This window comes from Ursus americanus, chromosome 7, assembly GCF_024610735.1.
Source record: "Ursus americanus isolate L20-20 chromosome 7, mUrsAme1.1.p, whole genome shotgun sequence".
Lineage (NCBI taxonomy): Eukaryota > Metazoa > Chordata > Mammalia > Carnivora > Ursidae > Ursus > Ursus americanus.
This window is the reverse complement of record NC_142133.1, coordinates 24034006-24051036: the sequence shown is the minus strand read 5'-3', so window position 1 is coordinate 24051036 and position 17031 is coordinate 24034006. Positions and strand designations below refer to the sequence as shown.

At 39.5% G+C, this 17031-nt stretch overlaps 1 protein-coding gene across 3 annotated transcripts in view; it reads right to left on the bottom strand.

Moving 5' to 3' along the window:
• The window catches only part of CCDC85A (coiled-coil domain containing 85A), a 641780-nt gene that overhangs the window by 20852 nt on the left and 603897 nt on the right, over positions 1-17031 (bottom strand). For 2 of the 3 annotated variants that reach the window (XM_087863416.1, XM_045788016.2), the window contains one exon: positions 16337-16413. The exons of the other annotated variant lie outside the window; for it this stretch is intronic. In XM_087863416.1, the coding sequence (XP_087719542.1) occupies positions 16337-16413 (77 nt within the window). The remainder of the gene's footprint in view (positions 1-16336; positions 16414-17031) is intronic. 3 annotated transcript variants of the gene reach the window in all.

The following is a 17031-nucleotide window of genomic DNA, read 5'->3' as shown; positions in this document are numbered from 1 at the left end:
TCTCCTTCCAGTCTGGACTGCACTTTCTCCTTCCCTATCTTTAAATTTTAGAGTGTCCTGGGGCACAGCCCACAAACCTCTTTTTCCCTCAACATTCATTCAACAAGAAGTTCTAATTTGGTCCCACAGCCCACGTATGCTTGCAAGGTTGTACCTCCGGCCCTGACCTCTGCCCGGACTTCCAGATGTATGCATCTAACCCTGCAGGTGACATCTCACAGACGCCCACCTCGAATGTACCGTGTCCAACACAGAACTCGACTCCCCTGCACCTCCTGACCTGTTTCCCCCAGGCTTCCCCATCACCTTAAACAGCGCCACCCACCATACAAAATTACTTCGATCAAAATCCAAGGAGTCATCCTGGATTCTTCCCAGGGCCGCCACACTGGACCACCCTGGGCTGTCACTCACTGTAATAGTCCCTCCTGGGGTTGTCAGTACTCAAACTATGAAGCCACATGCAGCCTCTTTCCCTTATATTCCAGATGCAGTCTATCATGGAGCACTCTCAACTCTACCTCAAAATATACTGTGACTCCAACACTTTCTCACCCTCTCCGTCCTCCACTTGATACAACCTACAACCCTTAGGCTACCAACCTAGTTCCCTAATGAACGTCCCTATGTCCTCCCCCACCTGCCTCTAACTTCTTCAGTCAGGTCTTTACCCAGCATTCCCAGTGACCTTCTGATAACGTAACTAGTTGTATCACACCCTTGCTCAGTTCCTCCAGTGGCTCTCCACGAACTCAGACCCAAACCCAAACACTTGACTTTGGTCAACAAAGCCCAAAGGTTTGTTACCTGCTGGTCTCTGACCTCACCGCCTGTTATTCTCTGTCTCACAGACTCTATTCCAGCCACACTAGCTTTCTTGCAGCCTGTTTCCTCACACACACCTAGCTCACTCCCACTGAAAGCCTTTGCCCTTGCTGTTCTCAATCCCTGCGATGCTTTCCCATACTCTTCCGTCCCTCCAGATGTCACTTCCTCAGAGAGGCTTCTTCTAAGTCCATGCAAAACACCCTCTCACTCCAGTCACTTACCAGTTCTGTACCCTGCTTTTGTTTCCTTCAAAATGATTATTACTTCCACAGTATTACATATTTAACGTTTTTAAAAATAATAGTCCACTAAAATGTAAGCTGCATGAATTCAGGACTGTATCCCCATTGTCTAAAGCCGTATCTGTAAGCAGGAGGTGCTCAAAAAATATTTGAGAGGTAAACTATTGAAAGAATGGCCAATACAAGCAATCAGCTTTCCATCATCTACAGAAATCCCATTCCACATTTGTTAGGGGTTGTTTTGTTTATACTAAGAAAAGCAGGGGAAGCCCACTAATCACCTATCTTTGAATGCCTATCCCTGCATTAATCTAACAATAAATAACAACATTTCTCATTCCAAATAGCAGGTCACTGCTTTTGTCTAGTCTCTCTGAGGTTCTGGGGGTAAAAGATAGCATAAAAAGCTGATATAGAAAGAAGTTTCCCCTCATCCCTCCACACAAACTCTGACCACAGCTAATGCCACAAACCAAGGCTGCCTGGTTAAAAACTTTTGTTTCTCTTCAAGTCTCTAGGGCCAAAATTCTGAGACCATTCCCCAAGTAAACGACCTGGCTGAACCTTAAAATGCATGGCTAAAATTTCCTGGAGAGTTCTGAGAAGCAACATCATAAAGCTTGAGAAAAGGCAAATTTTAAAAAGGAATTTTTAAAAGAGGAAAACAGGTTAACCAGTAATAAGAAGTTTTCCTAAGCTAGCCAGAGTGGTCTTAAAAAAAAAAAACACAAAAAAAGTTAAGTCTTTTGCTAGCTCCAGAGAGAAATGACCCAGAGACTAACGAGCTCCATAAGCTAGCCGCTGCCTGACCCTCAGCAAGTCACTTGTCCTCAATGGAGAGGCGAACATGGAGAGCCCTACCAATTAGCTTCACGTGGCGGCTGTGAAGGGTGACTAATAAACCTGATTGCAAGGCACTCTGAAGACATTAAGTGCTATAGAGAAGCTTCATAATTGCCAGATCGCCATCAGTTGCCATGAAAGCATTGCGAATGCATCTGGCTCTTTTTAAGCTCTTTTCCACCCCTTGGCTCTTCTGATGTCAATCAGTCCTACTGACAAAGACAAAAAGATGAGGGAGGATTCTCCTCACCCTCCTGTAGGTCTCCTCCTGATCCACAGGACCCATGACGGAGATGCAGACTAGCCTTTGCACTCCTTTGTTCCTTCCAAAGTACCTTGCAGATTCCCATGAAGAGAGACTGCATGAATGGCCAGCTGAAGGCCTTTCCTTTCTGTCCTTTTCAAGCATAACACAGATCATCATTAAACACCACAGATTTGACAAAGATCATGGGAGAAGAGAATATGAATGACCTGAAAAATACAGAATTTACTCTATTCTTACTAGTGATCTCCCGATTTCTCATCCTATCATGTGATGTCCTCACTTACAGAAAAAGGGAGATTAATTGGTTTCTGACCTCCCTCCAAGCCAGGAATGGTTTTCCTCATTCACTGACAGACATAGATTTAGGATTTCACTTGTCTGTGAAGGACTAGATAGCGTTTCATATTCTTTCCAAGCTACCAGCCACACATGGTATCTATTTTAAAGACAAGCCTGCCCCACGTTATCTTTCCAGCAATCTAAGACGTGGAAGGACACAAAAGCAATATAATCAATCACTCACTAAAGTACACCTTCAATCACCAGACATACGTTTTAGAAACCTACAAACTCCCTATCCATCAGTACCACAACAACTGTGAGTCCTGTAGGGGAGGACTTGCCTTTTCAGGTCAAATGCAAGCATCTTGATCTCCAACAAATTTTCCTCCCAAAGCTAAGTGGTTTGTTGGAAAGAATAGCTTTACCTCTTCCCAACTACTCCTCTGGTTCACTCACAGCACTTTTCAAATCCCACATATTGATAACTTAGGGCAGGTTTGGGGATGACAGGACAAAGGAAGTTAAGCCAATGAAAATATAAAGATGCCATCATATAATAAGTTATTTATACACAAATGAAAATTTACATAATATGAGAGACCAATTTTAAAAATGATATTAAGAGATAACCCAAGTAATTGACAAATGATTTCAATGTGGAGTAGGGGGTCAGCAAACTACTACTGGAGTTAAATCCAGACTCTTTCACCTCTTTCATAGGTAGTTTTATTAGAATGCAGCCACACCTGTTCATTTAGATACTCTGTTTTTGGCTGTTCTGGTGCCACAATGGCAGACAGGAGTAGCTGAAAAACACCATATGGCTCACAATTTTGCAAATATTTACTATCTGGCCATTTTAAAAAGTGCCAAGCCCTGGTTGAGAGGATAAGAAAATCATGACAGACTGGAATTTTTTGGAGGAGGAGGCAAGTGGCTTACAAAGAAACTATAATTGAACCAGAAGTGATAAGTATTAAGTAGACAAATATTCTTTCCTGACTAATCAGTTATCTAGGGGCTAGAAATGTCCTTAAGATTAATAAAATGATGAGATCTTCCCATGCTGAGAAAATCATTATCAGAACAATGAAATCTTTCAGTGACTAGAAAACAGATGGACTAACAACCCAACTGGGTTTCTTGGTTAATTCCCAATTCAGACCCCAAGGATACTACACCAGAGCTTTGCTCTGGATGGTGATGGTGGAGATCGTGGTGGTGGTTGGTGGTGTTTTCACCACTATCTTGCTTCAAAAGAAATACACTTGCTGTGCAACAGGTTTCAGCAACATGAGAAGAATGCTAGACTAGTGGTAACAGAAAATCTGGGCACAAACCTTGCCTCTGCCCCTGAGTGAACATTCTCTCACCTGCAAAACAGAGATCATCATAGGGGCCAGGGTCAGGATGAGTCATCAGCATCAAGATGGCCTCAGTGTTACTCCAATATGCAGGACCTCAGCTGATACTCAGGATGTGGTTCTAGGGCTAGTGACAGCAACAGAACTCTAAGGGGGAACATGCGACTCAACCAGCCCCATCCTGTGTGCTGTCTGCACCCTGCGGCTGACTCAACTGCAAGGGTGATAGATTCTTGTAAATCAGCCATTTTGCTGTGGCCCAAGCTGTGTTTCTCACAGGGAGAAAGGTCCATTTCAGGCTGCAGCCCCATCATTTAAGAGCTTATAAAAAATAAAAGAATCGGGCACTACCCATTCGTGACCTACGGTGTCTCTCCTTGGGCCTTAAAGACTCAAGATTCTGAATACTGAAGACCAACAGGATTGATGCCTTTAGACAGAATGAACATAAAAGATACACCTAAAATAAAAGACATAACTTAATAAGGCAATAAAGTATTAAAAATCAACATGATAGCGACATTGGACATTTTCCAGGCTTAAAGACCAAAGTCCTATCGATTTGTAAGTCACTATAGCATCATTTCCAGCCCTGAGAAACCACCCAGAATTGAGAGCTGTCTTATGACACTCTCATGACTGATTCTGAAGAACTCTGTCAATATCAAGATCATGAGCAGGGCACTTGTTTTAAGTGAAAAACATTGGAGAGGCAACTGCCCTTACCTGCCCTCATGTCCATCTTAATCTCGTTCTCCAATGTCAAAGGCTCAGTGAAACTGGTTTCCCTAACCAAGAGAGTCCTCTTCAATTAAATGAATGCCCGTGAGGCCACATGAGCCACCCTCTTCACAAGTGAGCATTTAGAGTGTCCGGTCTTAAATCGACCTCTCCAAATCCTTTTCAACTGGCAAAGAACCTGAGCTGCCACCACCAACTCTCATATCACTGGCAGAACTTACTGACAAAAGTGCATGAGTTTTGCTGGTTAAGGACTCACGCGTTAAAATACGAGTGAGATAGAAACAGGGAATGGAAAGTGAATGGGGCTGGTTCCAAACAAAACAACACATTTCAAAATGCAAAGTTGCTGAAGCTCCCTTTGTCTAAAACTCGTTGTCAAATAGACGTCAGCCAGATTCGAACCGTAGCTTCTGTTAACTTTTGGCTCTCAAAACATGCTTGCCACCCAAAAGGATAAAGACCTATCATTCCCACACAATTCACTTGTGATTAAGTTTGCTGGAGTTGTCATTTATTTCTGAGTGTGTATTTTATGTTTTTCTTGTATGAGATTTCTGTAGTTACGGATATTACAGTTTCTTGCATATGAAACTGTTTCAATTAAGAAATTACCTTTTTGACATTAAGATACACCAGCCTTGGGTGTCAAAAACAGCAGAAATATCTTGGCTATTAAAAAGCCTCCCTTTCTTAGAGCCAGCTTTTATGTAAGTCCAGGATGGCTCCCATCTGGTCCTGGGTTTATTAGTTATTTGTTATCTGTCAAACATTAGAACTTCTGCCTCCCATGTTGTTCTGTTGCAAATGAGAGGCATTTCAGGTCAAAAAAAAGACAAGACAGTACCAAATTTCTTTGTTATACTACATTTGAGTCAGAATTACACTTCTTGTTGATCCTTACATTTGTATATGCAATCTTTTTCCTAATAAACAGCTAAGAGTAGCAGCTAGATTAATAAAACTAGCAAAATAATTAGTCCAAGGGTTTTAAGCAAGGTGGTTAGCTGTCTCCTTTTTGTGCTTAATTTTTTTTCTTTTTAAAAAGTATTAATTCAAAAGCTGCTTCTACTCCTCTAACCTACATTATGAAAGTTAGAAAAATCTCAAAGAAGATAAAAATTCTGAAAGAGGGCTTATTTGTATGCCTTGACTAGGCCACTCCTGAAATCACAAATATCTCAGTTGAGTCAATTTTGGGGAGGTACTGATGAACTTGAGGACAAGAAGTTCTCCCAAAGGAAAGAATGAGACCAGAGAGAGACACCTGAATGAAGAACAGAGTACTTTGAAAAGGGAGGAACATTTTTTGAATAGATCGACCCTTTGCTAAGAGTAACTCTTCCTCCCCCCCTCCATTTCTGGGGTTACCACCAGAACCTGTGGGAAGGAGTACTTGTCACACAGGCTTTGGACCTGGAGCAAGGCAGAACCCAAACAAGACTGGGGGAATTTTCTCAGCCCAAAGAATGTTGGGAGCCCCGATCAGAGGAGTCAGGGGAATGGCCACGACATCACTGTAGCAGCCAGTCAACAGCCAAAGTCAGCAGCAGACTTAGGAGGACAGGTGAAAACCCATCCACTTGAAGGTAAGCTGAGAGAGGGATTCCATCTGTTTGACCCTAATCGGTGCTGGTGTGGCCTGAAGAAACACAGACTTCTATTACTTTCTAGTAATGCCACCATCTACAAACGTGGGTGGATTTTTTCCCCCAAAACTCCACTGCCTACTGATGTAGAAACTACTTTGTAGAATTTCTAGAATAAACCCCAAGTCATCTTCTAAGACCTGTTTACCCAGCCACCAAAGGCCCTTCAGACTTATAACAATTGAGGGGAAGCCCGTAATTTATTTCCTATGCTCTCTTCATACTGCTCCTCCACACGTCCTTTAATCAGCTTCGTATGATAACATGCTACCCAGTTATGCAGGCTCAACGCACACAGTCTGAAAAAGAGTCCACAAAACCTCCATGTGAACTGTAAAGGCAGCACGGATCATTGTCTCACAGTGTACCCACAATGATTCCTCTTTCATACTCTGGGTCAACGAGAAAATTGGAAGACAGGCCCAGTCCTGATTGCTAGCTATTACTTCAGATGTTTTAGTGTACAGAATGAACCCAATACATCAGCTATCCTTTGAAAAAAACCTTTTTTTTCCCCTCTGGACATTGTTCCTTCTGTGTATCCCTAGTCTAGCTGACTTTGATTCATATGCAAGCTGTCTTGTTATTCTCCTCAGTCTATCACACTGGAAAAAAAATAATGTATGTTATATCAGATCTTTGTCATCTCTTTTTCACAGTAATTTCTTTTGGCTTATCTCAGAATTGGACTCCTGACAAGTATGTTATATTTTAAAATAAAGAATACAGATGGTTTCCATATAAGTTGCAGGTAAATGAAAGTTACATTTTAAACATTTCCTATATCGGTATACACTTTCATCACCATTTAAAAAAATCCTCTCCGAAATGTCAGGTCTCCATTCATCCTATAAAATATTTTTAAATGTGATTTTTTAAAAATGTTTATATTAGAACATCCTAAGTTTAGGTGACCTTTCACTATCATTTGTGTCAACTTTTAAAAGGTAGCTCCTTCCCAAGTCATGACGGCTAATACGTAAATAATATCTAATAAGAAGATCCATGCTTTGGGGCTCTCTTTGAAGCGCTGTGCTCACACACCGGATTTAAAGTTCAGCTCCACGATGCTCGCAGGATCCCACGGGGAGCACGGCCGAGGAAGAGCGCTGTGCTCTCTGGTGATGCCTCACGTTCCAGCCACACCTCCTCTGAGCCCCTCTTCACCACTGGTAGCACCAACTCAATCCACTGCATGTCTCTTACTGTGATTGACTAAAGACCCCTTCGTTCTAGGACTCGGGCACAACCTTGTTTTCTTTTTTTTAATCCCTGAGCTCAGAATGTTCAGGGCTGGAAGGGACCACACTTACCAAATGAGGACACAGACACCTTTGTCCCTGACCAGAGAGGAATCAATAGCATTTACATACTCATCTTGTTTATTTTTACATGTATACTCAGGGAAAACAAGGGCCTTTATGTTCATTACGGAGGGCTTATAGAAAGAATAAAAATGAACATTAAGGGACATTAATGCACATTATCTCTCAAAATACACATAAGCTAACACTACTCCGACTGAGCCCCTCTATATGCATATTAATGTCACATGAGCCTCAAAGATATATACCCTTGACTGTTGCATAAATAGCTATCTGATGAAATTTGATTAACTTTAGAACCCAATGAGGTAGAATAACCCACAATGACATAAATATGCACCTGCAAACAAAAGACCCAGTAAGGTATAAAGTTGTAGTTTTAAGGAATTTAGTATCAAAATAGAAAGGACACACCTATTTTGTAAATACGTTATACGTATACACAAACTTTCTCTGAATAGAGAGTCATGGATTTGCAGAGCTGAGCAGAACCTTCCATATCACCTATGGCAATCTTCTTTGTTACTCAAAGCATATCAAGTTCACAAAGGTTAAGATGCATCATCTTGGTCCAACGGCTAATTAGCTAAGTCCTAGCTCTTGTAATTCCGATTCTCTGCTTGTTCTAGCATATTCGTGGGGACTCCTTTAATTACTTGGTAACTAAGAGTCCAAAGTCACTGTTGACTATGTCTCAGCTTTCTAAAATTAACTCCGTTATGTTTTATTTTTCACACAATGCTAGCTTAAATATAATTTAGGAAAATCTCAAACCACTTAGAAATGTATTTACTTAAACTGTCCTATTCTGTCAAAGAACCCCATTATTGTCTCTATTACAGTGATTGTCTATATTACATTTAGGCAATACAGATATTGCTTGTATTACATTTGTATCTGTCTACTTTACAGTTACAAGATATTAAGAGGCACCAACTTTAATTTTTAATGTGTTATAAGCATGACTGATCACTTTGCTCAGGCTACAACAAAAAACAAAACAAAACACAACTAGAAGTAGAGACTTTTAAATGAGAAATGCCTGAACCCCATTGTAGGAAAGGTCTGAACTGGAAAGGACGACAGGGTGGATAGGGTGCCTCTTTCACAGCAGAGGGATGGTGACCTCCAGTGGGAAATGGAAATGGAAAGCAAAGTGAGGCTGCTAGGGATCTTCCCATCTTTACAGGCTTCTGTTAGACCCAAGTTTTCACAGTTTATTGTTTTTTAAATATATATATATATATATATATATATATATATATATATATATATATCCATATCTGAATAGTATTTACATTTAACTAATTCCCATGTCACACACTACACAATCTATTCTATTGCTTTCTATGAGACTGTTTCCTTACATGATTACAAAAGGAAAGACTGTTTCATCTTTTTTGATTTTCCACTTTACTTCAGACAAAAAATAAAGAGTAGAAAGCCATTTCTCCAAGACAACATTAATTTCTCTTACAGTTCTGTCTCAAGTTTTCCCCCAAAATATGTATAATGTATTTACAAACTATCCCCCGTCTCAACTTTCCTCCATGTTGTTTCTCATTCAAATATCTATGATCCTAGTTGATATTACTACACAGCAAAACTTGTTGCTGAGCGAGTCCTATCATTTCTTTCTGTGACAAATTCTGCCAAGGACAGGTAATCAAAATGCTATTTTTATGGCTACTCCAAATAACATAAAAAAATTTTAGGGGCGCCTGGGTGGCTCAGTCATTAAGCGTCTGCCTTCAGCTCAGGGCCTGATCCCAGGGTCCTAGGATCAAGCCCCGCATCGGGCTCCCTGCTCTGTTGGGAGCCTGCTTCTTCCTCTCCCACTCCCCCTGCTTGAGTTCCTTCTCTCGCTGGCTGTCTATCAAATAAATAAAATCTTTAAAAAAATTTTTTTTTAAATATGCCCTCGTGGTAGAGCTATCATCATGCCAGTATACAGAGAAAAAGGCAGTCCTATTAAATAAGAATGGATACCACAGTCCCTAACCATTGAGTGCCTTTTAAATTCAGTAATTCTCTTAATAAGTTTAGTAAGTGGCATAGCTGTATTTTCTGTTGCATTTCTAGTTCATGTATTTTCTCTCATTAGAATGAAGACTTCGCATCCTGCATCTGAGATTCTCAAACAAGAACCCTCAAGCATTGGGGTGGGGGGGCACAGAAGAATGCTGTCAACCTCCTCACCGTGAGAGCCTCCAGGCTGATTTCAATGTTTTTCCTATGAATTTCACTCTCCTCGGCATTTTTGCTAATACATTTTACCTCTTTTCTTAATCCAGTCTCCATGTATTCAGGTTCTCCAACATGGCTTTTTCCCCATAAACTTATTTTCCATATCTATTTGTCTCTTTTATTCCAATACACCCACACCCACTTGGGCAGCTCCCATCTGTCCTCTGAAAACTCTATTGAACTATACATAAAAGCTTCTTTTCTTTTAATTATATAAATCACAGTGATTTGGAGGAAATGGCAACCCACAAGCATTATTCCTCTGGTGGAGTCCTTCCCCCCCCTCCCCAAAATAGGACTCTAGCAGCAGCCCGCCCTTCATGGATTTAACTCATTTCTTCTATCAGTAGCATCCAGATTCTACTTTAGTTGTGCCACACAGAGTTGCTATCCAGGAAAAAAAATTTGCACCAGTTACTCCTCAGGAGTGCCAGAATGGCAATTTCCAAGCAAGTAACAATTGAAGGATAGCACCACTTGCTTTAAACAGCCTGTAAAGCATTACTCTGTGCCTGGTTTTTGTGCAATTTTTTCTTTTTTTTTTTTTTTTCCCTTTTCCCTGATTTTTTCCTTTTTTCAGAGCATTACTCTGTGCCTGGTTTTTGTGCAATTTTTTTCTTTTCCCTGATCTTTTCCTTTTATCAGAGCAATTCCAAACCCTAGAAAAGCCAGATATTTATGGCCCTGTAAGATAAAAATGACTTGAAAAACAAAGTCAGAAAATATGAAAAAGAGAAAGAGCAACAAAATAAGTATCTCCACAGCAACGAAAGGAGAAGCCCATGAGGGAAATCTAAGTGTCAGAAGGACCCCTCTCATTTCTGTCCGGGACACGGGTAATCTGCACAGGCACACGGGTGAGGGAGCTTCTCAGAGATGCAGTGCTGGACCTGGGGTGTGTGTTGCCATGGAAGTGACAAGCTCAATTTCCTCAGAACCCGTGTACCCTCCTCAGCATTCCTGGCCATGGTGACAGGTTCCTTTGTTCAGAAAGTGCTCTGGAAAAGGCCCTTCCTCCTTCCCAACGCACTGCATCGTGAGGCCACACTGTAACCAAATTACACCAGAGGAAGATTTTTCATTTCCATTCCTAAAATTAGACTCCTCTGTGTGTGCTAGCCCAACAGAAATAGACACACTGGCTGAAAGGAGCCCACGCAGTGGCGATCTGAGTTGCCATGCCTTTCGAGCACGTTTGCTGAACCCACAGCACATGGGCAGGCATATGACACCAGACAGATAGGGGCACCTTTACAGATTCTAACAAATCTCTAAAAAGTTAGTCTCAAGAGTGGGTGGTTTGCTTGGGAGAGCAACTCTGGGGCACAAAGGACATAGAGTGCTTTCCAGGCAGATGCTCGGGCTGAAGCATTTGATGAGAGGGAACAGATTTCCCAGCAGGACTTTTAATAAATGTACTTAATTGACTTTGGAATCAGAGCAAACTGCTTATTTCTGGTCTCTTCTTGATGTAAAACCCAAACTCAACACAGAATAGGGGAGAAGAGTTTAAAAAACTAATAGTTTTTACCTCACGGTGATGTCTGAAGAGGGACTGATTCCTTCAAAAGACAGTATCATTTATAATAAAATCATCAGCGAGGTGTTCTGTATCACCCACTTTAATTTCTCGCTGAATAGACTTCATCGTGAATATAGCATATAAACATAGTACATAGGTCTGGATTAAAATCCTTGTGACCGTCAAGAAAAGGATCATGGGATGAGTTGAGATATCCAAGCAAGATTTTAAAATTTGGGCTAAAATAACAAATTTCATGGGTACCTTTAAAACGACTATAACTATTTTTTCCCCTAGCCACCACCTACCTCCAAATTCACTCGGAACAGCAAGGCCCTCTCTGACCTCATTCTGTTTAGTATGAATCTCTCGTGCAGATATGGGTGTGTATGTACAAAACTAGGATTCTGAGGTATTTTGGAAATGTGTCAAGAAAAAGAAGGCTCTGTAAGATGCATTTTTTCCCCCATTTTTGATGGATTCCATCCATGGCTCTAAGAAAAATGGAATATTTACTTTAAATCAGGACTAGAATGTCTGATAAATCTTAGAGAGCTAAGCAAACCCAATGTTAATTAAAACAAATGTTTAAAAAAAGAACGACAATAAGATAAAAACAGATTTCGCAGCTTACTTAAACTGAATTACATAAATGGTATGAAATGACTAAAGGAGCTGCTGTGCATGCCAGAAGGACACTGAATAGGCCCACATCTTCGCCTGAGTCCATCCTTCATTAGCTGTCTGACCAGGACTATACTCCTAACATTCTGTGAATCTTGTAAGCCTTTACCTAAAAACTGGTGTTGTCCAACGTGACACGTGGGTTCTATCCAGCTTTGAAAATCTAGGATTCTTTATCCACAGAAAGTTTGTGATTATGCATAAATGTCTATACACAAAATAGGTACATTCCTTTTAAATTTGATATAAAATTCCTTGCATCTACTTTATACCATATTGGGTCTTTTATCTATAAATACCTATTTACATCATTGTGTGTGACTCCGCCTCATTAGATTTAAAAATTAATAAAACTTCATACACAGCAGCTACATTTATTTCACTCACATACAACCTTCATTTAAGGCTCCCATCATGTTAAGTATGTACACAGGGGAGCAGACAGGCCAGTCTGAGCAGCTTTAGCACTCTGTGTATTATGAGAGGTTCATTGCAATCCCATGAAATATTTTTGTATGTAATCAGTAAAAAATAAAAATAAAAAAAATAAATCCACATTAGTTTATGGGTTCAAGGAAGAATATCCTAAATTCAGGTGATCTTAATTTAATGATCATTTGTACCAACTTTCCAAAAAGCATTTTTAAGATTCGCCGATGTTGTCACGTGTTGCAAGATTTCCTTCTTTTTTAAGGCTGAATAATATTCTATTATAGGTATATGCCACATTTCCTTTATCCATTCATCTCTTGATGGACATTTAAGTTGCTGCCACATCTTGGCTATTGTGAACAGTGCTGCAGTGAACACAGGATTGCTAATATTTCTTTGAGATCCTGATTTCAATTCTTTTGGGTAAATATCCACAAGTAGGATTGTTGGATCATATGGTAATGATCACTTGGTAATATGCCAAATGAAATAAGCCAGTCACAAAAAGGCAAATACCACATGATTCCGCTCACATGAGGTATCTAAAACACTCAAACTCATAGAAGCAAAGGCTAGAATGGCGGTTGTCGAGGCTGAGGGGACGGGGAGATGGGGTTTTGCTAATCACCATGTACAAAATTTCAGATATGCAAAATGAATTAGGTTCTAGAGATCTAATGTACATCACACCTATAAATAATAATTGTTATGCCCTTGAAAATCTGATAGGAGGGTAGGTCTCATTTGTCTTCCTATCTAATATATAATAAAGACATTTTCTTTTCAAGTAATAACGTAGCAAATAATACTGTGTTTTCTGTTATTATTTTAGGATTCTCTTGAAATACTGTGTTCACAAACTGGATTTAAAGTACTGCTCAGTGATTCTCGTGAGACATCGTAGACATCATGGCAGAGCAAAGAGCTACATCCCACGTGGGCTCCGTGCTGATATTCCAACCACACCTCCTGGAGGCTCCTCTTCACCACTGGCTAGAACCGACTCAATCTTCACTACCTTTTTCTGTTTTTGAATAAAAAACCCTTCATTCTGGGACTTGGTAACTTTGCACGGATGTAAAACTGAACCCAAGCTTTATTTATAATTAGGCCTACAAGAGGCTAGGGGGAACCTTGTCATTTATAAATTAAGAAATTGAAGCCTTTTCATCTAACCGGAGAGAAATCCACAAGCACTTATTACACTCATCTTGTTTACTTTTAAATATGTATTGCTGGGGCAAAGTTGTAACTCTCAGTTCATTATACACAATTTTACATAAAGTATAAAAATAAGCATTAAGGAGATTTCTTCCTCCAGGAAAATGCTTTACATAATTAGTCTAAATGCTACACTATCAACGAAGAACCTGGCCGGGGCCATAAAAGAGATCCAATACACTTGGAATTCCAATCGCCAACTATACTCTTTTTCCTGTTTATCCAGTCAAGAGGATTTTTTTTTTTTTTTATAAACTTGGGAGTAAAACAGACTATCTTTTAATCAAGGCACAATGAGCAATTTCCTACAATGGGAAAATCAAGTGTTCAGATATTGAGACTAATTTATGCAGGGATGTCAGCTAGTCACATTGAATTGACCTTGCAAATCAGCTAACATCATGCAGTCAGAAATATTTTCTGCAGGGAAAGCATATAATTATTTGTAATAGTACCAAGAACATCCAAGAATAAGTTGCATGCACCTTTGTGTTATCCGGTCCCAATCTCAGCCTTCCACGAATATTCCCTTTACAGGATTCTCACTGCTCTGAGATTCGTTTATTGTTTTCCATCCTCAGACCTCGTCTATTGTCTGTTCATTTCAGTTGTATTTATACAAGTACTTGCAATTGGTGGTCCTATCATACCTATCTTAGCTATAAATGAAGGGAACACTCCCAGATTTAGAAATTTAACAAAATATTGTTTTTGAACTGAGATCTATTGTATTCTTTGCATTTCAAACAATTGATTTTCTTTTCATGAAAGTACCCTGGACATGTAAAAAGCTGTTTAATTCTAAAGCATGGTTTCTCCATTTTAACATCTCTGAAATCAGCAAGAATCCGGCATGGTATAATTGACAACATCTCTTTTCGTTCTCAGTGGTCCATATGATAATGGTGCATCCCACACCAATAACATCTTAAGATTCAGTAAAACATGATCCCTCCTAGCCTTTTCTTGTGGAGAAAGAAAACTTTCTTTGATAGAAAATAGCAATGCATTTAAAAACATACGTTTTAAGACTTTAGCCTGAAAAGTTGTTTAATCTCTTCTACTTCTCGACTGTGCAAGTACTTCGTATTTAAATATGCATACACTCGATACATCGAGTACGGTTGAAGACTCTTCTGATTTCCCTTCAAGACTTCTAACACTTGTACAGATTTTTACAAATCAATCCTGTAATCATTTTCATATTTGTTGTGCCTCTTTTTAAATAACATAGCACACACGCTAGCATTTCAATGTTCGACACGAGCCTCAATTCCCACTCAGAGGGAAATTAAGAAACAGATCTTTTCCCTCTTTTCATCTACATTCCCAGTTGCCCAGAGATGGTATAACCATACAGAATACTCACAAACCCTGATTATAGTTTTAGGTTTCTTGGAACGGAAAGAAGTGAGATGTTTTCAGTCAAGGGTCCTGGCACAGTCATACTGTGAATCCCATATAAAAGGACAAATGGCAAAGAAAAGTTTTAAAATGGAAAGTACAGAAGAGGTGAGAGAAAACTCTACTAGCAGGACCTATTTTATGATGCAAATAATCCCTTCTGTCAACATGGGTATTGACGTGTGCATAGTTCGAGAAAGGAGAGAGGTAGATTCATTTTATTTAATCATGATTTTTAGTCAGATGCCTGGCCAATGGAAGAAAGAGAAAGGCATTCTTAGGCGCAGTGCCTGACAGACCAAATCATCATTAAGGAATGAAAGTAGTTTGAAAACAAAACGAGATTTAAAAGACCTAAAATACCTTTGCCAAGTGTTCACATTTATGCGTCTTCTCCTGAATTATAACCAGTCTCTGTCTTTTAATTTAAACTACTGTTCGCTTAGTTTTTTAGGGGTGAATTTTCCCTTAGTCACTCAGGAAGTAGAAATAATCACCAGAATGTGGAAAGAACACTAGTGACTAAATGCTTAGAAACTCCTTTCATAAAATATTAAAATACTTTACTGCCTCCATGTCTATAAAGGAAACCAACCTAGAATCAGGGGATTTGTTCATCTCCTCAACAAAACATTCCCTGAGAACCACCACCTCAGCCAACATCATTCTCACCAAGATATTTCGGCCCATAGAAATAATATTATAAGTAAAATATATGGCGAGGCATTAAATCCCGGAAAAAGTGCCACTTTATATTCACCAGAGAAAAGAAATTAAACCCCAAAGTGAAACTGTCAATTACTGTCATTGCTTTGTTGCACTGAAAGAGTTCAATTATATCACAAAGAATTTTAGCAAGTGCTAATTTAATTAAAATATGAAATCTTCAAACTACCTACAGCTTTCCCTAGCTCATAAATTAGCAAATTTTTTATATAAAGAAGAGTCCCTTCTCTATATTCACCGACTACATGCCTGATGTATATGACTAGTACTAGCAAAATATTTTCCACTTCTCTTCATTTTCTCTTTCTCTTGTTTTCTTCCTTCAAAATGACTTTGCATTCTGATTTCAGACACCTGCCTCCTTTGGTATCACACTTAAGAATTCAGATAATATGATGGTCATTATGGAAAGCAATCACACTCTACATTGATGAATGACTATTTACAAAATGATTTCTATCATTTAAAGGAGAAAATGTAATTGAGACTTTAAATTCCAGATAAAATGTTACAAGTCAAATGACACTGACTAGCTACAAGCTTCTGGAAGTCACCCACCTGGGGCAGCATGCGATTTTCTTCCTCCAGCTGTCTGACTCTTGCCTCCAGCTGCCTAACATAGGACAAGGTTGATTCTAAAATTAAAAAGAAAGAACTCACATTATACACACAGGTCTTGTTTAGTGCACTGTCAGGATATTTCTGGTTTGATTTATTCAAATCAGGTAGTGACGACGTAGTCTGTTATTTAAAAAAAAAAAAAAAAGATTTCTCCCCAGAAAAACAGTAACAAAAGCCATTGAAACCACAAGCACTTTGAACAATCGTACCGTGTTAAGGACAATCAGAGGAATTTACTGGGGGTGACGTTGCAGGCCTTCCCACACCACGCAGCCCTCAGAACGTCAGACATCTTGAAGACACTTACTCCCTTTTCTACTTATTTTGGGCATTTTGAGCTTTCAAGGCGCTGTCCCCCACATAAGGCTTTTTGTAATGTTAATTATAGCCAACATAAATTACAAAGTCATATTAAAAATAGAAAATTAAAATATTTCCAATATCCAGTTCCCTTCATTTCCCAATAAATACTTCAAGTCTTAAATGCAACATTCATTCTTCTCCCCGATCTCCAGATTTTACCACTATATGGTCCAGAGATTAGCTACCAGAGGGCTAAGTGGAGGGGAGGCTAAATTTTTACTTTGATTTTGGCTGAATGTGACACAGAACCAAGTTTTTCCCAAATCTTT